This window comes from Anser anser (assembly GCF_964211835.1).
Source record: "Anser anser genome assembly, chromosome: 2".
Classification (NCBI taxonomy): Eukaryota; Metazoa; Chordata; class Aves; order Anseriformes; family Anatidae; genus Anser; species Anser anser.
Window position 1 is genome coordinate 159,142,245 of NC_139721.1, and position 16,130 is coordinate 159,158,374.

Consider the following 16,130-nt stretch of genomic DNA (forward strand, 5'->3'; position numbering starts at 1 on the left):
AACAAACAACAACAACAACAACAACAACCATGTTAATCTGTGAAGTTGCATTTCAATGACATAGCAAAACTTACATATGTCCCCAGCAGAGTTATCTGCACTCCTGGATATAAAATGTTATGTTTTATTCTTTAAAAAAAAATAAATATATTTTTGGGGGCAGTGGTGATATGTCTAGCAGAGGAAATCTACAGATGCCAAGGCTTTTCTTTCTTTGTCCTGCACAGCTGAGATACTCTGTAGTAATAAAACCTATAAAGCCAAATTACTCAAAGGGACCATTGAAAGAAACCCAGTAACCAGATCAGAAATGAGCATGTTTTTAGATATTTGATTTGCAGTAAAAACTAATACTAATGATAATAGGCAGTTTCTGAGCATTTCCATATGCTCCGCATTGAGAAATTGTCTTCTTTCACAAATCCAAATAATAAATATGATTAGCTCTTACTGCATCTTCCAGCTATTCAGAACGTTTATCCAGTACTCAGTCTAGGACAATGCCTGCTGCACCCTCAAAAAAAGCATGACTGCAAAGCATAGTTTACTATGTAAAACAGAGAAAATGTACCTAATTTTTACTAAATGCATAAAACATATCCCATGCTGGTAGCAGGATTAAGGGGTCTAATTAAAATTCAGTGGAATAAAGAATGCATCACAATGTTGCAGATTTTAAGGGAGAATGATATTCCATCCTCACGTTTTTGAACCAAAATATTTGTTTGGCTTGCTGCTGCTCTAATAGTCATGTCTTCAGTGCTAGCCACCAATATTTATTGTCCCTGAGAACAAGGATTGGAAATCCTTGTCTATTGAAAATCAGTCTATTACTGATCTCATTAAAAATACTGAGAGTCACTCAAGTACTTTTGGCAGGAACACCAAGCCTCATATATTCTGCACTAGGGATGTAACGTTGGATTTAAGAATTCAGGGTTAACTGAACTTGGTAAATCACCCTTGTCTTTTTTCTCCTGTTTGAGTTTGCATGTTACCCCTAATCAAACAAAACTGGATGATAAGACACAGGTTAATGAGAGAGGAATTGATATTACACTTGCACATGTGGAAAGCCCTGTGTCACTTCTGGGGAAATAGTCCTGGCAGTAGAGCCTTTAATTGCTGACTGCATATTACTGTGAAAATGGTATTTAACTCCCAAACCAGGTGAAAGCAAATGAAGAATCATTGTCTTCTCAAGGTGAAAGCTGTTCTGAATATTTTTAAGTTAGTTGCTATTAGTTTGGCCTATTTTATTTTATTTTACTTTATTTTTTCATATATAAACACAAAGAAAAGCTGATTCTTAAAGATCAAAGGCCTTCTAACAAATAAAATGTATCTGGAAAGATTGTGCACTTATTTTCTACTGAAATAGAGGATTTTTTTTTTTTCCCCTACTAACTAAAATTAAGGTCAGCATTGCAGCAGCCTGAAATTGGAAATTGCATTTGCCTGTCAAATAGGCAAAAGTTCAGTGCAAAGGTCTAGATTTTCTGTTCAAATACATCTCACCCCTGGTGGGTCTTTCAGCATTCTGCATGAAAAACAGGGGAAAAATAGACTGGAAGCAGGGAGCGTTCTCTGAAAAACAGACATAGACCATCCCATAGTGTTTCCATCTCGGGAATAATAATAAACTATCAGAGCTTAATTAGTCTTTGAAGAGTCCAGGACTCTGTGTATGTCTTAGTTTTATACTTCACTTTATTATTTTTATATATCACTTCACTTTTATTATACACACTTTAGACCCTGTGTAACAGTCAGAAGGAAGTTCAATGCAAAGGTAGCTGTTTATTTATGTATATACATACATATGTATAAACCTATATATTTAAGATAGGTAGATAAATAGTTAGATAGGTACTAGCTAATGCCTTTGGACAGCTTTCAAAGCCATCTGCAGATTGTACATGTTTTTGTTGCTTAGTGTTCAGAAAGTCCTAGATAGTGCTTACTAGATAGCAAATCCTTTCTTACTTGTTTTCATCCCTAGGCTTTCCACAGGTATTAAAGCCATGGAATTACTTCAGTTTTTCCAAAGCAAGGAGGACAAGCTATAATAAAACATGCCTCCTCTGCCACAGCATCACAGTCTATGTGCGATGCAAATAGAAATTAGAGGATGATATTGCCACCAAAGAATAATGGCCATATCTACATTTCCAATCATGTAGTTAAGGCTTCATGGATACCTTTTTTTTTTTTTTTAACAGAAAAATGACATTTTTGTCCTTTCCCAACAAATTATGGGGACAAAGGATTCTGTGTCCCCGTTACTCAAACACTGAACATGACCAAGACCAACAATTGCTCTGAATTCTTCTGATCAATTCAGTTAAATATCAAGTCCTTAGTCCAGTACAAGATGACATCCTGTGGTTACCAGGGAAAATCTGTAGTGCAACTCAAGGCCCTTGGCAATGTGATCAGAAAGCTAATTGGCCTTGGAGAATTCAAAAACTATGCTCTTCTGGGATGTATCCAAGGATGGAACATGCTGAGAGCTGCTAAGAAGTCTGGAGAACACTTGGACTTGCAAAAGATAATTAATACATTGAGTATCACTGTAGGTGCAACATGGACAGCTGCCTCAGCTTTTACCAGAGCCTCTGCTCTGTTGTTGTTTCTCCCCTTGACTCAAATAATTGAGAAAGGAATTCCAGTTGATTGCAAGATTTTAGGTGTGGTGGGCACACATTCACTCTTGCCTTTAAGCAAGTGTTGTAACATGATTTCTTCTCTGGGACTTAATTCACAACTGATAACATACGTTGGACAATATTTCTTATTTTTTGGTTTCTTGCTTGAAAAACACCTGTTTTTCTCTGAGATATGACCCCTGCCCTTCTCTGAGCTAGGAGCCTCTTTGATAGTATTTGTGCAGATCCTGCGCTCTGATGGGTACTCCTGTGACAGGCAGCCTCATAGGAAGGGTACACATAATGTTTAAATGATGCCTAGCAGTTGCCATGGTGACCTCAGTCCACCGACAGTTTCATAGCCTTTGATAAGGAAGAGGAAGAAAAGAAAGTCATAATGTCCCTTACATGCTATTGATCACATCTGTACAGCAGTCCTGCCTCAGCCAGACCTATGTACAACAGCCTTTATGTTCTCCATATGTGACCTCATTGGGATTCTCCCAGGATCTCCAGACATGATTCACTGGGTCTTCATGCCTCCATGTCATGAAGCCATGTGCCCTAAAATGTGTATGGGGTACAGGACACAAGAGCTTGTACATCATCAGTTCCATCACTGTCTTTACTGCAATGTTTTGCACAAGGCAGTGGTTAACAAAGATACAGAAGGTTTCTACTCTTAATTTTCCTCTGTGTCAGTTTTCACGCTTGCTAAAAGCGGTGAACAATACCACTTCATTCTTCAGTGAATTAAGCCCTGTGTTCTCAAACTGCTTTGACCAGAAAAATGGCAATATGCAGTTAATACCAAGTGAACTAATGACTCCCAACCTGTAGTTTAAAGTATTGGCTACGGGGCATGAGGCTAGAGAGACTACAACCCCCAGACATACTGGAGGAAAGCACTTAGCGTATGGAAAGGTGCGGGATCCCGTAAGTCCGCTTACTCCAAAACCTTGCCTGGCAGCTACTTCCTACAGATTCTGCTAATGAGATTGTTAAGACCTAGCAGCTGAATCACTTTTCCCCCCAAAAAATGGGGGGACCAAAAATATGCCCACATATAGGAGTCGGCAGAGGGCACCAGCCACAGCAGGCAGAGCGTGCGAGCAGTAAGAGTGAGGGGAGCTCAGAAAGTCCCCGAAAGCTGCTAAGTAGGCTGCTGTTCCCGACTGCGGCTTTGCCAGCCGGCTGAACAGATTGCTGGTGCACGAGAGCAGCATGCAGCAACGGGGAAGGGAGCAAAAAGGCACCGTGTGGTGGCGGATGCTGCGGAGTCGGGCGTGAGAGCTGGTTGATTTATTTCATGTTTATGTTTTTGATGTTAAGCTTCTAATCAATGCTATAGAAAACAGGGAAAAACTGGATTCCTGCCTAACCAGCTTGTCATTCACATAGCTGGACAGCACAATAACAAGTGATTTTAGGAAATGTTTTTCATAACCCATCCCTCCGACAAACAATTCTGAGATGGGAACAATAGAAATAAGGTAAAATTGTGGGCAAGCCATTTTAGGACAGAACAGTTTTGAAGCCTTTCATTCCCCTCCATACACTAATAATGGGCAAAGGCTGGAACAAAAGGGTTAAATGCAAGTTGTGCTCAGATAAACAAATCAATGGGAGATAAAGCAGTTGCCATGCCAGCTGACACTGAAAGCAGCCAGCACGGAGTTGGCATGTAGGAGACGATCTAAAAGGCTGCACAGAGTGCCGAGGCTCATCATACACAGGCTGTTTCTTGGCTTTAGCTTTGCCAGTCCTGCTCGCTTTAAAGCAGAAGCAACAATTGCTTGCATTAAATTTCTCATACTACGGAATATAGTAATGAGGTATTTGTTCTTTTTAGGCTCAGCAAATAAAAACTGAGAAAGAAATGTAATACACATGCAAGAAATGCTCATGAAAGAATTGGGTCTTTGCTACTAACTCTTTCTAGATCCATCCCTTGGCAAAGTCCTTTGAATTTAATTTTATTTTCACCTCTTCATGTAGAAAATAGAAATACGCAATATTTTCTCTGTGATTTCTCTGTTCAGTCTTTGGAAATGAAAGTTCATCTGTCTGGTAAATCTCCTTTAAAGCCTCTAAGTAGTACTGCAAATAACACCTAATTAATAATGACAGTTAAAGTACTAATGGAAGATTTGCTTTACTTCTCAAATGACACTTTCCTATTCAAGCTGGTCAAATAGTGAATAACACTATCTGTCAATACACTGGACAAACCATCATTTGTCAAGGATAACATTAGCTTCCTCAGGAGTTCATTGACTAATGCAGACAGTTATTGATTCAAAAATGGTGTTCTAAGGTATTGTTTAATAGCTGCTGTTAGCACCATCTTTCTGTAGTTTGGGCTGTGCTGTTATTTAACTATACGTGAGGAGCACTGATGTAAGTCATTAATATAACCCTTAAGTTAAAATATTGATATCTAGGTTTCCAGTCAAAATGCAGGTAAAAAGGTGTTTTATTTATTCTCCCATTCTGTGGGAATAATGTACATCTAGCCTGTTTTATAATCACCTCAGTGGGCTTCCTTTGCTTCATCACTCAAGCCTAAAGCACCATTTTCTTATTGTCTGTGTCCCAAGAACAAAGCAACAAGAGGATGCGTGTGAATGCCAACACAGCAAGGTGCCTGCAGTTTTCCCCATTGCATTGCTGACACCAGAGCAAATTTGCTGAGGTCTCTCTAGAGTCAGAATGGAACAAACAAATAAAAAAAATGACAACCCAAAATTAAAACAAAAAACAAACACACACACACACACAAAACAAAACAAAACACACAAAAAAAAAAAAAAACAAAAACAGGTAGCATTGAAGAATTAAAGGAGCTGTTCTATGTACAGATTTCCATACAACCCCAGACTACCAAGCTCAAATGAAATTTAATGTCCCCATGTATGTAGACACCTTAAATGTTAAGCACGGAAATAATCCAAATAGACTCCATCACACTCTCATACCTGTGAGTAACCATACCCATTGGCACAGTTATTTGTCACATGAACCAGACATATTCTGGTGCTGGATACATAAATATTCAGTGTCAGAAAGAAATGCAGCAGTAGCTCATAGGAATTTAAAGCCCCGTGGCAGATGTATGTTCCCTCACTGTGGTTTTATAAACGTATCTGTGTATTTCCTGCAGTGCTTAGTGACAGTCTAATGGTGGACTTGGCAGTGCTGGGTTAAAGGTTGGACCAGATGATCTTAGAAGTCTTTTCCAACCTAAACAATTCTGTGATTGTATGATTCTATATACACAATTTTATGTCTATGTTATCTTAACACTCATTAGGTAAACTTTGACTTTCCATTATAATTCAGGCCATAATGTTCAGTGTAAATCTAATTGACTTTCCACTAGCTTAACTTATTAGTGAGAATTAGTTTGATGGATCAAGCCTTAAAAGCCTGTATAGTAAAAGGTTGTACTGGAACGTTCTTCAGTACATTAGCAAGGACTCAGCTGTAGACAAATATGTTAATAAAAGGCAATCTTGCTCCTACAGCAATCAGAAAATGAACACTGTTGAAAATGTGAATCCCTTCATAATGTCCAAACACAGCTAAATTGCAAAAACAATCTGGCTATTAAAAAAAAACAAAATAATAATGATTAATATAAAAAGCCTCTTCATTTTGCAAAGCTACATTAATATAATGTTCATACTGATGTCATGAAATTCAAAATGATCTAAAATAGATATTTTAACATCACTGTATCCAACTACCTCCCATTTTAAGAGTGAAATAACAGCAGATTTTATTTCCTTCTTTCTAGATTACAGGAGAAAAAAAGCTACATTAAAAACATCATTTACATTTCAAAAAATATTTTTGTGTGTGTTTTATTATTGTTTATTATTATTATTATTATCATCATCATCTGTCAGTGTAACATGCCAAGATGCCAGGAATACCATGTTTCAATCTACTTAAGAGTGCCTTGGTCTTCCTCCAACAAAAATTATGTAGTTTGTAATATCGCATTTTAGGATTTAAGTCACACTACAAATGGTAACTAAAACCAGACTTCTGTGAGTCAAAGAGGTTGGAGTTTTTTGCAGCTTTTTCTTACTCTTCTACTATAGGTCATTGTATGATACAAAATTTTAAGTGAGATGACCTCCTATAAAGAACCTTTATGACCTATTGACTTGAGTGGCATTAGGAGATGGACTTTATAAGACAGCGATACACAAACAGTGGCTATTTCCTCTTTCACCTTTTGATGAGGCAAGATTTCCCACAGGTTATACTAAAGCTGATAATCTAAATTCATATTGTAGCAACATAGGCATCTATATCTGAGCTGATCACTGTTAATAAACCTGTTTTTTGGTAGGCTCAGGAGGGCCACAGGTCTGTCCAAAATATTCTGCAGAGGCATCCTTGCTATTCTGCCAAGAATCTGGAGCAGAGCTTCTGCAACATCTGGAGCTTTAGTCTGATGCAGCAGGTTGAGTAATCTCCACTGGAAAATGTTTAGAATACTGGTGATTTATCTTCAGTAGACCTATGTAGAACTTGAAACATCCAAGAAATCTCATATGTGGAATCTGGAAAGTGGTCAGAATTGGGCAGAGAAGCCAAAAGACTGAGGGTGTTCTTATCATGGCATTGAGGATTAACCCTTCAGAGTAACTAGCTAGTTGAATGTGTAGGTTTTTTGAAGAGTGATGCTGAATACATCCATTCAAAGACACAGTGCAGCCTACCTGAAAGGGAGGATGCCAAAAAAGAGTGATGGTTCTTCAGCAAATCCTTCAGCTTAGTTTCCTAGACTTCCATCATCATCTTCAAACTAAACCATTTTATTTCCAGTTTGAAGATCAAAAAGTACATCTGACTAAAAGGACGGAGAGAAATCAATGAATTTCACATTGCTACATGATAAGAGTTTTGAAAAAGTATAAAATCTAAAATACATTTTAGGCTGTGCTGAAAAAACACCCTTTACTTTGTTTCCTTAGATGCTGTTTTCTCCTCTTCCCATAGGATCAAAACCAATCTCTGTGTAGAACTTAACTTTTTAATACAAAACCTTACACAGATAGATGAAGAGTTTTTTCAGTCCCTAGTTAAGAGATGACTGCACGTCCAGGGTTTAAGAACAACCTGAAGCCTTGCAGCTGTTCCAGGGAATACAGAGCTAAGCTAGTTTATACATTTAACCTGATGGGACAGTCATTGAAACGTTGGCAAGGTTTTTTCTCTTGTCCTGTTTGATCAGTGGGCCGGTGGCAAAGCTACTGCAAACAGCTTTGTCCAGCTCCTCCATGTCTCACTGCATGTGATGCAGCAGCACCACGCAGTGGCTTAAGGCAGCTCCTCTGTATGCATCCTCCAACATCCATCCCCAGCCAAAATCCACTGAGAATTCAGGAAAGTCTCATTTCAGTGCAATTGGGGTTAAGTAAACAGCAGGCTGAGCGGGAGGTTTGTTTGAGATAATTCAAGCTTTTTATGACTGAAAAAAGAAAGAAAAAGGAAGTTTTTAATGCAAACCCAAACTTTTAAGATTTCCTATTCTAATGTTTGTATTTCTGATAAGTAAATCAGCATGAATTTTGGCACAATATCTTGGAAATGTGTAGCCTCTTCTTATTTCAGCCCACTAAAATAAATTATTATTATGATGATGATAATAATAACAATAATAATCCCTTCTCTCTTTCTCATATCCTTCCTAGAGTTCAATGAAACTCCATGATAAACAAAGAGTTAACAACACATTGCAATAGACCATCGTCTGAAAAATGCTTTCCAGCTATAAACTATATTACCAGCTATATTACTTAACTTGAAAATAATAATAATAATAATTCTCTTGCAGTTCCTCCATGAGCTTTCCTACTTCTATTCATTTTATGGAAAACAAAATATTATCAAGATCAAAGTAATTATTTTTATTCTTCTAATTTCAGGTTGGGAAGTAGATAACTTGGGGCAAGCTCATGCAGGTAAGAACCAGTTATGCTGACTACCTCCCGCATAGTTCTTTTCTCAAAAATTGTCTGTAACACAAATGATAATCTCAGATTACTTAAAAGTTATTTTGTATATCAATTAGTATGATAATGAAAGCATATAACAGTCAGACAAAAAATGAAAATAAAAAATATGATCTGTTTCTAGAATTCACTGTGGTCTATCCTAGAAACAGAAACTTAAATTGTCTTCCTTAAAACCAATAAATTTTCATTGCTTGCAACTGATGGATGGAAATCATTTTTCATGATTTTTTTAAAGGCTGTCCTTACTTAAATATATATAGATTTCTAAAGATTTCTAAAGATACAATGCTTAGATTTTATATTTTTAAAGTAAAATGGGTCCTAGTTTGATGGTATTCCTTTTTAGCTATTTGTTTGCTGCTTGCAGTAGCAATTTTTTAATTTTATTGCTTCAACCTTGATTTAAACTTACAAGTAAAACTATGTTTACTTCCAGAAAAGACAGAATCAAGAATTTATTGCCTTTGGGCCTGATCCAAACAAATAAAAATCAATTTGACTCTATTCACTGACTTCCACTGAGACCAGCTTTGGTCCTAATAGAAAATGCAATCAAAACAATTTCATACCAGATTTCCACTTTTATAGGTGATTATGACCTGCTGGAAAGCACAGCCCAGTCTCCCCTAGGTAAGAAACAGAACCATGGAATTTTTTTCTCTCTCTCTTTCTTTTTTTTATTTTATTTTAGCTCTCTTAAAAAGGAAGCTCCAGCTTTTTCTCCTGCACTTAGGTATTATTTTCTAATCAGTTGTAATTATGGTGACACAATTTCTGGTACCTAAATTTTAACAGTGTTATGAAAATTTGTTCAACCAGTCTTGCAATCTAGCAAGTAGATTGTTAAAATTATATCTATCTGCTTAACAGTAATTACTAAACGGCATTAAGGAAGCTCAAAACCATGATTGAGTGGTTATTTTCTATGAAAAACTGGGGATGAACATGAAGGAATAATTGACCAAAATTTGCCAACTAATGCAATGTTCTTAAATGAATGTTGTGATTAAATTGATATATTCTGCTGCATGGGTGACAAACAGATTCTCTAAAAATAAAGTCACTGTTAGTGTTATGAGCTACTTGACTAAATTACTCTAAGAATATGAAGCTTCATAACCTCAGCAAAGCAAATAAACAACAACAACAAAAACTTTGACATTTCCATCAATTCTCACCATAGCTTAAATCCCAAAAAAAGTAATACTTTGAAAAATGAAAATTCTTTTTGTATGCTAGAGAGGAGTAACTGCAGTCAGCAACATAGCTCTAATTTTTCAACCAGGTCACTGAGTTCTGACAAAAGTAATGGTACTTGAAAAAAGCAATGAGGGGGCCATCCCACCTGAGGCAGACTTAGTAACAAAGAGAGTGTTAAGACATACTTTCCTCTTCTACATCACACTCTTGATTCCCAAGGCAGTTTTAAGTCTTTTAACTGTGCCAGCAAAAGACACTTAGGATCTAGTCCTTAAATGAGATTAACCAAACAGGGTAAAATGAGAGAAAAAAAGGAAGAGGTTTTCTCTGAGCCAGTTTTGAGCCTATTTGAAAACACGTGTTTTAAATCAAGGTCATAAGCTTTGATTGGCACAGATAATAAGCAAAGGAAAGTGAGAAGATCTGAAACAGGTTTGTTCTCAGGGAAATTACCAAGTGAAACCACAATGGGCAACAGGAAAACATATTGCTGTCAAGACAACAACAAGGAAGAGATTCCCACTGAACCATTCGTTTGTTTTCCTACAGACACTTCTTAGAGGGTTACTGTCAGAGCAGAGCCTAGGCTTGAAGATATATGTGTGGGATATGTGCTATGTGACTGTAGGGGAGCATCCAGCTGCCTCACCAGAGACCTATGGTGATTATTCTAGATAGCCCACAGTATTCTGCCTGGCTTCCAGCAGCTGTTCCAAATAATAAAAATAAATACATAATTAAAAAGTTATTAGCACCATGTTTTCTTGACAGTCCAATGCAGATGCCTCAAATATAGATCACCTCAAATAGCAAAATTTGCCTATATTTAAGCACAGGACTTACATTTTATTCTGAAGTGCAAATGCCTATGTCAAGGATATATTCCCAACATGCCTTTCAGAGTCAATGGAGAGGAATGGACATTTAGCTGACCCCTGCTTTTCGTATCTACTTTGGAAAGAGTCCTTGATGCCCTGGAGACACTGACTATACTTGTTAGATCTCTATTGCTCCTTGGTGACCAGCTGTAGAAGTAGGTGCCTAGTGTAGAGCTGTGTTATTAAAGATATCATTACAGATTAAAGGTGCCATTAAAGCTTTCTGTGTATACTCAGACAAATAGTACTCCCAATGGTACCATGGAGTTTTCTTTGGTCATGTAGCAAGGGGATGGAGGGTGCGTTCTGGGGTTTGCTTCAATAGTGTCACATTCCCAATTGTTCGTGGTATGCTTGACATAGGGGACATCAGCAGAAATTGCACTGAAGATGGCTGGTCTGAACCTTTTCCTCATTATTATGATGCCTGCGGCTTTGATGAAAATGAAACGGAGTCTGACAACCAGGTGGGAATTAATCTTATAATTAAAAACAAATGGAGAGAGGAGGAAGGGTGGAGCTAGCTGCTTTTTGTCCAGCTTCTGGTCATGTTCTGATCTGATGGTAATTATAATGAAACAATCACAAAGTTATGGGCATTAATACATGAGACTGAAATCCTTCTTAGCTCAGTGGTGTTTATTTCCAGAATGCGAATGTTTACTGTTGATGCAGCTTGTAACTTTAGGAAGCACAAGTTAGTCCCCATTTCATTCCCTATTGACTAAAGTCTCCTTTAGCCAACTAGTTTTTTCTACCGGTACATGCAGAGCGGTCACAGAAATATAGGCAGCCTCTGCTAGTTCACTGACAAATAAGCTTCACAGCATGCAGACCCAACAGCATGCCAAACGTAAAGCAGTGATCTAATATATAGTGAGATCTCAGGGGAACCAAGTGGAAAAAACAAGTGGTCTGTTCAAGAAACGAATCTTGCCTATGGTTCCTCCTGCACATTGACAGGGTAAGGAAGAGGTGACTATAGATGAACCATTTAACCATGTGATATTTTTCTTCCAAGGATTACTACTATCTGTCTGTGAAGGCTCTGTACACGGTTGGATACAGCACTTCTCTTGTTTCCCTCACCACCGCCATGGTTATCCTGTGTCGTTTCAGGTGAGTCAGGATGTGAGCAGTTTGCTACTCAGTCACTGGAGAAAACAGGCTGGCTCTCATTGGTCCAAAACAACATTTAAGCTTTTATCTCACCAGCTGCAAAAGAAGTGGGAGAAAAGCCTTTACTCCAGCTGTTCCCCCCAGGTTGGAATCACTCCAGTAGTCATATTTCAGTAGACTGCAGATGTAATTGCAGAAACTCTCTGCATTAGACTGAGTCTATTTTATGCTAACTAGCATGGTTTTGCAGGAAAATCCTCCTCTTGGTTGGTTTAGGGGTCAGTATTACTTACACTCCTGCCTTTCAGACTTTCAGACACTGTTATTCTTAGTACCAAGGTACCGGCAGGTGCTATTTTCACAAAAAGACAAAAAGTTTTTTTCTTTTCTTTTTTTTTCCTCCTATTCTTTTCCGCTCTCTTATTCCTTTCTTTCTAGGAAGCTTCACTGCACTCGAAATTTTATCCACATGAACCTCTTTGTTTCATTCATCCTACGTGCGATATCTGTATTCATTAAAGATGGGGTTCTTTATGCTGAACAAGATGGCAACCACTGTTTCATCTCAACTGTAAGTAAAACGAAAACGAAAGCTTTTTTTTTTTTTTTTTTTTTTCTAGCACAAAATACCAAAAAGTGTGAGGCAGGCAGCAGTCTCTTGGGTATCAGAGGCTGAGGAGATTATTTGGGGAGAGAAGGTAATTGGTGGTGTACTTCCCTGCCAGTTCACAATAAAAGTGTGAGTGGTATAGTTCCGTGATGTCTGCAGTCTTTACTGGTCTGTGCTTTAGGATAAACTTACAAGTTTGTTTCAGTTTCTGACTTTACTCAGGTTGTTCCTCCTATTCATGGATCTGCATAGTGATAGGTGGGATGAAAATAGAGATAAGCAATGTCCTTCATGTGGGGTCTGGATTTTCTCCACGGCCTTACTTGCTAAGGATGTTGGGGAGAGTTATGTTAAAGAGAGTGAACACTCAGAAACAAGAAAATACCCCTGACAGTCACTCTCTAAAAAAAAAAAAAAATGTGAATATTAGTTATGTGTTTGTCTCTGAAGAGGAGCTGTTCAGAGCATGGTTTCATGGAAAGTAGTCTCTTTCACCAACGTACTTACACGTACTTTACATCTAATATATACACTGTTAATCCTAACTCAGTTCATATTTAAGGGTAATATTTGATCTGACAAATCAGCTCACTTTGTGTAATTACGGCGGAATTATAGTGAGTTCTCCTTTATCTATCCAGTTATGAGATAAATTCCCTATGAGTCACTTCCACAAGAAAAGTGCACCTGTGTAGTTTCATAGACTTTTCTTCACTATTTAAAGTAGCTTCTGCTTTAAATTTTTCTCCTTAAAAATCTGAAGCCATATTAGATCTGTAGTTTGTTCATGTCACTCTTCCAACAATGGCATCTGTTTCTTTGTTTAAATAAACTTGAAGCATAAACATCTTGGAATCAGTGATCTAAAGGCCTGAGATCAGCTGGCATGAACTGGTAGAGCTTCTACATTAGCACCTCAAGTTTTGTTGGTTTAAACACATTGCTTATCCCACAGGATGGAACACAATTGTGAACCATCAAAATTGTCAACCTTCCATAGCCCCAGGCAGGAACTCCCAGTTTATGCTGTGATTCTGCTGTGATGTGTTAAAAGGTCACTTCAGTAGGATTAACGAGGTCTCACTGGGATGCAGCACTGTTAAGACAAGTGCGTCCTGCTCTCACAGAGTCATGGCAGAGCTCAGTTGCCACCTAAAGCTTTTAGAATGTTTTTTTTTTTATTTGTTTTTGGTTGGTTGGTTTCCTGTTCTTTTGCCCATGGTTTTTGTTTGTTTGTTTTGTTTTCCCCAATAAATGGATGAAAGTTTCTATCATTTTGTACAGTAAATCACTCAGTTTTCTTTACGCTTCTGCTCACTTTCATTTTCAGTCCCTGAGTGACAACACCTGCAAATGGCCAGGAAGCACAATTGTCAAGTGCGCGCAGGAGGGTGCATCCTTTCTGAGCCCACTCTCAGGGCTTCCAACAATCATCCTGCCATTTCGCATCCTTCCTTAGGTTTCTCAAAGCACAACTGGATTCTTTTCTTGTCTGCACTTAATACTTGGAAGGGGGTTTAAATCTGGCAATTAAGGTCCGTTGCTGATGTGAACTCCCACTAATGCAATAGCTTCTCAAGCTGTCTGCCGGCGCTTGTCGGCCACCTCCCACTGATAAAATTGGTTACCTGCCCTTTACAGCTTTGCTCTCTAAGTGGCCCTTCACATTACTCTCATGATTTTAAAACTTTACTGTTAAAAGTATATAATACTAGTCCCAACTGTGTTCCTTTCCACTAACAGATTTGGAGTGGCTGAAAGCATTTTCTCCGTCTGCTAATCTCCAGGAAAACAACATGGATATAACTTTGTTTTTGCTTGATTCTCTGCAGGTGGAATGCAAAGCGGTGATGGTGTTTTTTCACTACTGTGTCATGTCCAACTATTTCTGGCTTTTCATTGAGGGATTGTACCTTTTCACTTTGTTGGTAGAAACCTTTTTCCCAGAGAGGAGATATTTCTACTGGTACACTATTATTGGCTGGGGTACGTGACATTTCTTATGTAAAATGTGTGTCAGTGTGCAGAAGAGCTTTCTTCTCTGTCCTGAAAGGTTCATTGAAGGCACAGGAATGAACCACCTAATAATTCCTTACACCGATTCAAAGTATAGTTTTAGTCTTTATTTAGAAGTGCCACTGCAGACCACGCTGTGTTGTGCTTATGTGATAGACTCGAACTGAAATCTGCAGGGTATCATATCTCTTGCAGAGTTGTAGTCTACAGTTCAAAATTGTCTTCTACAAGATATTATCATAGTACCGTGTTATTCAGCATAATCAAGTCTGCAATGTTGAGTCTAGTCCATTCTCTAAGACTTCCTTTGTGCCTTTCTCCCAGCTAGTAAATAAATTGAAAACATGTTCAAAGGGTACACACAAATGCTCATTGTACCTGGGTGGGAAATGGAAACTTACAATGTTGGGAAGAAATAAGATTTGTGTCAGAAGGCCAGTTGTAAGATGATAAGCGGTGTAATTATTTTTCATTATGGCCTTCTGGAGCTAAATTAATTCCTGTAACATATTAATTCAAGCTGTACTTTGGTGACATTTTTGTGCAGAAGTCAGAAGGTGGATGCAGAACACCTTAATTTTAAATGTGTGCCCTAAGAAGGCTGAACTAAATATTTGCACTTAAACAACCTTGCTTCTGAAATTACATGGAAAAAGCAACCACACATATTCATGCATAAAAACTACATACAACCCACATGCCTTAAATGGTTCTCCCTTAAAAACAAATCCCCAAATAACGTGAACTTTCAAGTAATCTGTAACTTTTTTTACTTTTTTTTGCTTTGTTGGTGGTGATTTTTGTTGTTGGGGGGGGGGTTGTTTTGTTTTTTGTTATTTTTTTTTTACTCCTGAGGCAGCTGTGTATACATAAAATTTTCAGTTCCTGGCAAAGACTGCCTACAATGGGAGCGAAGAGACAGAGAAAAAAGAAGAGAAAATGTGATCAGAAATAGCGTATCAAGGCTGGGACCCTATTGAAAAAGGGTGTTCAAAGTTCCCTTTGTACCATCCACAGATCTATAATTACACTATTGATGAAAGATAAGGCTGTTATCATAGAGAACTTGGGGATGAATACATGAAAATGTGATAGTTATAAAAGAAAACATGTAAATCTTTGCAAATCAAACACATATCTGTGGTTGAGCTCCTTTAACTGAGTTTGCACAAATTTCATGTCACATCTGAATGTGAGAATATTGCGACACAGCATATTAACTGACAGAAGTCGACAGCATCTGTAAAGAAAGAACTATCCAGATGGGCTTATTTTGTAATGTAGCCTCAGAATTTTTACTCCTGAGTTGAATACTCTAAATAAGATCTAGCTATTTATGGATGCCACTTCATATTCAAAGTAGTATCAATGCCATCCCATCCATTAATAATAATAATAGGATCTCAAAATGTGGGATGTTGGGATGTGCTTTTTTTTTTTTTTTTTGAAGTGCAATATTTTCTCAGTTCCTGCTTATTTCAACTTGGATAATGGTTCCCCAGGCACAGTAAGAGTGATTGGCACTTTGTGAGAATAGAAGCTCTTCCAGACTCTGGATTCAGGTTTTCAAGTCATGTAGGGCAAAAGTGGCCCCCTCGGCTCAGAGCTGATGGGAAGAGAGTTG

At 37.9% G+C, this 16,130-nt stretch overlaps 1 protein-coding gene and 1 long non-coding RNA gene across 19 annotated transcripts in view; one reads left to right on the forward strand and one right to left on the reverse strand.

Annotated features, from left to right (window-relative positions):
- The window catches only part of ADCYAP1R1 (ADCYAP receptor type I), a 343,361-nt gene that overhangs the window by 290,124 nt on the left and 37,107 nt on the right, over positions 1 to 16,130 (forward strand). For 17 of the 18 annotated variants that reach the window (XM_083825483.1, XM_083825479.1, XM_083825478.1 and 14 more), the window contains 6 exons: positions 8,594 to 8,629; positions 9,272 to 9,313; positions 11,125 to 11,228; positions 11,783 to 11,880; positions 12,319 to 12,451; positions 14,323 to 14,476. In XM_083825483.1, the coding sequence (XP_083681609.1) occupies positions 8,594 to 8,629; positions 9,272 to 9,313; positions 11,125 to 11,228; positions 11,783 to 11,880; positions 12,319 to 12,451; positions 14,323 to 14,476 (567 nt within the window). Of the gene's footprint in view, positions 1 to 8,593; positions 8,630 to 9,255; positions 9,314 to 11,124; positions 11,229 to 11,782; positions 11,881 to 12,318; positions 12,452 to 14,322; positions 14,477 to 16,130 lie in introns of all 18 variants that reach the window. The other variant, XM_083825470.1, reaches the window with a different exon arrangement.
- LOC310894864 lies at positions 3,527 to 10,778 on the reverse strand. The gene is made up of 2 exons (XR_014580249.1): positions 10,029 to 10,778; positions 3,527 to 8,136 (listed from the first exon to the last, which is right to left on the reverse strand). It is a non-coding gene; the product is annotated as an uncharacterized lncRNA (long non-coding RNA).